General features: G+C 48.5%; 1 protein-coding gene across 1 annotated transcript; it reads right to left on the bottom strand.

Moving 5' to 3' along the window:
- Window positions 1-383: 383 nt before the first annotated feature.
- On the bottom strand, window positions 384-6,904 carry LOC125530638 (auxin response factor 11-like). The gene is given in 15 exon segments (XM_048695024.1): window positions 384-876; window positions 1,024-1,214; window positions 1,334-2,694; window positions 2,810-2,945; window positions 3,027-3,102; window positions 3,442-3,561; window positions 3,655-3,819; window positions 4,321-4,411; window positions 4,527-4,611; window positions 4,706-4,861; window positions 4,981-5,037; window positions 5,143-5,241; window positions 5,346-5,466; window positions 5,468-5,683; window positions 6,440-6,904. Coding segments are annotated over 14 exon segments (2,817 nt in total). The 5' UTR covers window positions 5,515-5,683; window positions 6,440-6,904; the 3' UTR covers window positions 384-764.
- Window positions 6,905-7,010: the final 106 nt, after the last annotated feature.

Raw genomic sequence — 7,010 nt, 5'->3', positions numbered from 1 at the left:
CGCTGCGGCAGAGGAGCTGAGACGCTTGGGTGGGTCGGGGGTTTGGATTTCGGTTTCCGTTTCTGAAGCTCTTCTTGGTCTGTCGTCAGGGTTGCCGTGCCCATTATTATAGCATAGCAGGAGGAGGCTTGACCCCAACCCCAACCTCAACCTCAACCTCAACCTTAAACTGTCTGCCTGACCAATTTTGGGAACAAAAACATTCTGGATTTTTATACTCTCTACGTCTAGATACATTCATTTGTCCGACAAATATTTTCGAACGGAGGAAGTACCGACGAAAACGACACATGAGGCGACGAGAAAGAATGTAGCGCCAGATCCAGATCCAGGTACGAGAAAAAAGCCCTATTTGCATAGCATTTGTCAACCAAGATCCACCATTGCCAACCAAGATCCACATCAGTGAAACCAGAGTAAGTAATAAATAAATCTAAAATTGTAACAAAACCGAATCCAACTGCTCTAACATTTACACTAGTGTTGAGACATCAGGCTCTCTCGACAAAGCTCATCATGGCAAACAAGCACCGCAAGTAGCAATCACACAGCAAACTGCCTGGGGGTTCTTCAGCATTTGGGAAAGATGATAACACCACACAAAACGCTGGTAAATCTAAATCCCCTACCAAAATACACCGTCAGAAAAATCAGCCTACAGTCAACTAAGGAAGGTGCTACTGTGTTCAGAACAGCAATCTAGCTTAAATCCTGCTCTCTGCTTTATTTTGATTTTGCAGTCGCATCCTGATCTGTGAAATGGCCTACTGGTCTGCTTGGATGCAGTCGTTCAAGACTTGCATGCCGTTCTCGCTCATCTGTTGTACTTCCGAAGGTGAGAGGATCCGGATGCATCGGACGCAGTTGATGAATTCCCTGCCAAGATTCAGAGAAGCACAATATGGTCAGTGAGTGAGTGAGTGAGTGAAGAATTTCTAATAACTGTACTACATTAGGACATGGGTTAACCCAATGGATGTGTTATGCTGCATTTTGTCAAGAAACAGAGCTGCAGATACTTACTCCCATGGATCATCCCCGACAAGAAGCACATCGTTTTCATAGTCGACGTACACGAGCTTCCAGTCTGAACTAGCAGGGTGCTCAAGCTTCCCCTGGAGTCCAAACATGGAGGCGATGGCTGATCTCAGCTCACGGTAATCTCTATACCGTGTCACGTCAATAGATCTTCCAACAGATCCTAGCTTTTGAACCTGTTTGTCATGGATTACAAGATAACATTATTAGCATAAGCAAAAGTTTGAAGTTACTATCTCATTATCAGAGAGCTTTCAGCAAATGCTGCCTACTTGGCAGTGTTGTAGTACCATACCTTTGTATATGTCCGCACCGGTGGTTTCATCGGCTTCGCATTTCGGTCGATGCTGTACTCTGCCGCATCCATGCTGCAAGACGATGTCCCCCTGGAACTGTTATGGATCTCTGGCAGAGACAGAACTTGAGACTCCTTCAAACTTGGCAACTTTGAGTACATCCCCAGATTGAAGCCCTCGGTAGTCTGCGGTTGAGAGCATGAGGAGATGTTATTCATTCCTCTTTGCATGGATTCCATGTGATTTCCACTATCATCTTCAGAGAAGCTCATTTGTACATATGAGTTGGATGTGCTCGGTACGTTGCTTCCGTCGTGGCGCACATCCAGATTTTGCATCTCAGGTGACAGAAATGTTAGCGAATGCAGATCCGGGCTGCCGACGAAGTCTTGTATGGAATTTGGGAAGCAGTCTGAGAGGCAAGAGTTCTGAAAAGTTTCTAGAGTATCAGTATTTATTGTGGAAGCCATATTAGCAGATGGACTGAAGATGTTCTCTGATGCACTAACTGACTGAATGCCATTGGAGTCTTGGTAATAGGGAGGCTGAACCATCCAATCCAGACCATCGAAGAACTGCGAAAAAGACGCCTGGTTGGGAAATGAGTTGACTGACTTCCCTCCATCAGGTGATATTGATGATTCCAACTTTGGTGGTGACACCAGCTCATTTTGTTCGACCTGCTGACACTGCAGCTGTCCAGCAAAATCACCATGAGTAAGTGCACCAGATGAACCTTCATTGTTACCACAGTTAACATTTTTGGTGTCACAACTGATTAGTTCTGCTTCTGAAACATGCAGTTGGTCATCGCAAATCCGTGAAGGTGCCGAAGAAAGTTCAGAATTCTCTGAAATGGTTTTGCGAGATGAACCTTTCTTGCTCCTCCGAGGCTTGACTCTAGGCTCACCCTTGCCATTTTGCTCTGAAATGCTTTGACTTGGATATTTATCTGTGTTTCTTGGCTCTCTTCCTGCAACATGTAGCTCCGACGCAGAAACTGAATCAGTGGCAGGATGAACTTCACAGCTTTCTGAGTCGCCTCTCTGCATCTTAGGAGCATGCAACTGCTGCTGCTGCTGGACTTCATTGGAAGGCATGCTTTCTGGCTTTATTGAACCAATGGGATGACCAAATGTTGAAGGAGGCATGTAGTTTTGCTTGACATTTTGAATAATACTAGAATAAGAGGACTGGTGACAACTGAGTGGAGTCCCTATGTTTTGGCCAGATTGATTCAGAAACATCATCATAGCCAATTCTGATCCAACGGCGGGCATGTGCTGCAAGTTACCATAAGGATTTCCAGGTGCCCTCTGAAATGGTGACATATTTACAGATGCAATATCTAGCCCAGGCACTGCAAGTAAAAACAAAAAGAGTTAGTTTCCAACTTATGAAATGATAGAACAAATATTTGCAGACTCGGTCACTACCCCAGGTACTGCAAGTAATAAAGCATGGTTGAGAAGTACCTCCATAACCAGGCAGGCATTGTCGCTTCGAATTCAATGATGCAGAAGGGAACACTATAGTGTTCTCCGGAGTTTCAATGTCCCATATGCTCACACGCTCGGGTCTTTCTCCGTATCCATGTTCATCCCATTCAATCTGTTGATGCAAAGTAATATTAGGAGGGCCAAATGATGATAGGCAGGTTCGTTCAAGTTTTATGGAAGGAAAGCAAGGCACCTGCAAGTTGCGCCATTTGGAGTTGGGCCATCTCATCGGATCAGAGTCGCTAACTCCCACAATTGTACCAGTGTATCTGTCAAACAGATCAAATTTTATTCAGATATGATGCAGAACAACTTCACCGGGCATACACATTGAAAGATGGTGCTAAACCTTCATACTTGAATAGTATATTGCATTATACTACCACTCACTATTGTAGATGTGGCTTTGATATGGTCATTTTTCTCAAAGATGAAGGTGAAAAAGATTTGCAGAACAAGTAATTTAAACTTGAAAGCATAACAGTTTATATTGCCTTCTAACATCAGTTGCAGTTTACTGGAGAAGAATACAGAGCATCAAATCAAAAGCAGAAAAAAAAATGCTATCTGCCTATGACAGAGTATTTAGTTCTAGTTAGTGGGCGGACCTGCGCTTGCTTGACTCCTCTGTCTCAAACATCATAGCCATTCTCATGCCAACAGATTGCTGGATATAGTTGGCCTTATTGTACCTTGCTACAGGAACCACAAACGGCGATGGGCTCGTCCTGAAGAGATTTCAAGAGTGAATGTATGTTAAATATGCCACCAGTAAACCATATGAACTGGCAGGCAAAATGGAGATGGAGAAAGATTTGTACCTAGGATTGTAGTAAATGGTAAATGAACTACCACTTGATGCAGCATGAGCTGCAGCAGCCAGAACACCTATGTGCATACTATCAGTGGACAGAACCGATGATGACAATGCCGTTTGCTGATTGGTGGCACGCCTAACACCCACAAGTAGTTGTGACTTCTCATCCCTGAAACCAGTAACTTTTGTCAGGAAGGGACGTTTGATTCTCACAAATTCACCGAGTGGAAATCTTTTAGGTAATACAAGTTGTTTCCACGTGTCTGTGTCACATAGCATTATAGCACTAATCAGGGTAGCTTAAATGTGTATGTTAAGTACAGCTACGGCTGCATGAAAAAATTGAGTTGTTGGATATGTCTGTAAACAGATAGTAGAAAGACCAAGCAATGGATTATACTGTAGTACATTTGTTACATCTTAATAACATGGACATAATTTGAGATTGACTCTACACTGTAACCAACTTTGTATCCCCTAAATATGACGGCAATTGAATGCAGGAATTGTCTCCATAATCCATATGGTTCATTCCATCCAATAATCAAGAGTTCAGACAAATACCATAGTCTGAACCTTTTCAGATGCCGTATTGCAAGATGCATTCGGTTAAGATCCCAAACATACACAGTAGTAGTATATATCATGCAAGTTGGGTCCATATATATACCTGATAAATAAGACAGAATCCCCTGCTTTAAGCCGTTTCGCGCCGACAAACAGACTCCATCCAGTCGTTAGAAGATGTCGCTTCGGCTGTCCTGTAAGTAGCACCAAATGAAGAAACTTTTAGAAGACAGGGACCCAGGACACCCAAATTATGTACCCTTGAATGAATGAACAAGTTAAAACAAGTCAAACAGTATTCGACCCTACCACGATAAATGTGACGAAACGTCCACATGTTATCATGCAAATCCCGGACGATAAGCTCCTGATTCGGAGGTTGCATCGAGTAATCCTGCAAGCCCAAAGACATAACCTATGCATGAACTGAGGCATTCACAAAGAGTAACCAAGTATATAATGAAAATGTGGACAGAAGGCTGACATACCAGCTGTGGGAACAGCTTCTCTGCAGCTCTTCGCGGCACCGAGAAACCGCCATGCGTGCTCGTGTCGCTCGCGGTCAAATTCTTGCAGAAGTACTCAGCTGGATGCTTGCTCTTGGCATAGCTGCCGAGAGACGGGATGGGGAACACGTCGGTTTCCTGAAATTGACAGAATCTTCGAATCAGGTGACAGTTTTATTACACTTTCAGTGAACACTGTGGATAAAATACAGCATGTTCTGAATTTTTCACCAAGCTCCATTTCCGACAGTACTTACAGAGTTCACTGGTTGCAAAGTCATCTGTGCGTAGACCTCATCGGTGTCCTTGTCGGCCTGTGGAAGACAAGAACCCAAGCATTCATCAGGGCTAAGTGGTTAATGCATGAGGCCACTAACCCCTATTACACCTGAACCTGAAGATGAACCATGTGCACCTACATGCATGGTGATGTTGTGGACTTGGCACAGCAGCTGCGACGGCAGGCTCGGGTAGTTGGGGATGCGGGAGTTGGGCGTCTTCTTGGTGGTCGCCGCAACCTGCCAGATCAAGAAAAACTTGAGCATTCCATGGATTGAGTCAAGTGATCTAAACCAGATGAACAGAGCAGGACTGTTCGTGGAGAAGAAGGATTGAGACGCACCTGCTCGCTGTGGCCTTGGGGGAAGTAGTAGACGAGGCTCCCGCGCTGCGGCAGGCAGACGAGCGGGCCGGCGCAGGCGTGCCAGAGCTCCGAGTTGATCACCTTCTTGGCGCCTCCGCCCGCCAAACGTCGGCAGCTGCTGCTGCTTCTCCTGCGAGGCCGCCGCCATCTGCCCCCCAACGAAATCCAACAGAGGGCCGACGAGGCTGAAGAACCGCCGCTGAGTCGAGGTCGAGCTGCAGGCGGATGCACGAATGCTGAGGGAGCGGCTTAACCGTGCTTCGCCATTGATCGATGGTCAGTCAGCGAGAGCTTCTCGGAAAGCAGAGTGCCTGCAACTGCGATGGCGTCATTGGCAAGAGAAGCAGAGGATGCATATCAGTAACAGCGCAGTGTGTGTGAGCAAGCAAGGAAGCAGGCAGGATTAAGTAGGCAAAAGGGGAACAAGAAGGCCCCCAAAAATTGCGTTTGGAATGGCGAGCTAGCAGCAAGCTAGAGAGAGAGAGCTCGGGCTGGGTCCGCATGGCTGGCTAAAAACCCGCCTCCCTCACTTTCCCGAGAAAGAAGGCGGCTTTTGTGTCTTCATTCACGCGACGCGAGAGCCGAGAGCCGACAGGGGCTGGAGCTAGGCGCAGAGCAAAATGGCGCCGGGAATCTTGCTATGCTTGTAGATGGTGCTCGGCGGAATGCTCGGCCGCCGTCCCCCGTCCCGTGAGCTCGCCAAGGGGCCTGGGGCGTGGGGTGGGGTAGCAAGAACGCCCCACTCTCTCTCTCTCTCTCTCTCTCTCTCTCTCTAGGATCGCTGGAGCTAGTCCGGTGCCCAGGCGAGGCGTCTCACAAGAAGGGAGCCTGAAGACGACGAAACGGAACCCCATGGAGTCAGTTCACCCCGGGCCGTGTCGAGAAGGGCAATGCCGCGCGCCTGGCGCCACCAAAGCGAGCAGAGCCAGAAACCGCCGGCGGCACTGTAAGCTAAGCTGGTGCTACTGCCAAGTAGTACTAGCAAGCAGTGGTGATTAAAAATGGTGATCGGGTAAGCAACGAGGAGTTGATCGAAAAGTGGGCAAGAGGAAGCCAAGAACGTACGTACGTACCTAGCAACCTTGTGCGGCAGGCGGGGAGCGGCGACTCAGCAATGACTCCGGGGATGAAGGAGAAGAAGACCCCCGAGCGCAAGTGCCGGAGCGAGTACGAAGAGCAAGGAGGAGGGGGAGGGGGCGAGCGAGCAGGCGAGTGGCAAATGCGCGGCGGCAGGGGGAGGGGAGGGGGAGGGGGCGCTCTGCCTCTGATAAAGGCGAGGCAAAGCAAAGCGGTGGAGCTGTGCTAGGCCCGGGAGCACGCGCGGAGGAGGCGCCTCCCCCGCGCCGCGGTACAAGCAGTGGTGCGCGGTGAGGTGGTGGTACGGCGTACGCAGAGTAGAGGGCGGTAGGATGGGCCTGGCCGGGGCAGTAGAGTAGAGTAGAGTAGAGGGCAATGATACGCCCGGTGTGCGAGCGCCTTTTGCTGCGCGCTTCTTCTCAGTCCTCACCTCCCTCCCTTCCCCTTCCCTTGCCAACAATGGGAACGGGATAAAAGATGCCGGCCTTTCGAGGGGCGGAGCCATGATTCCCAACCCAACCCCGGCCATGATCCCCACTGGGGCTGGGGCTCGTCAGCTCGGCCGCG

Source organism: Triticum urartu, unplaced genomic scaffold, assembly GCF_003073215.2.
Source record: "Triticum urartu cultivar G1812 unplaced genomic scaffold, Tu2.1 TuUngrouped_contig_6456, whole genome shotgun sequence".
NCBI classification, from domain to species: Eukaryota; Viridiplantae; Streptophyta; class Magnoliopsida; order Poales; family Poaceae; genus Triticum; species Triticum urartu.
Note: the sequence above shows the minus strand (reverse complement) of the source record. Positions and strands in the feature narration are given on the sequence as shown.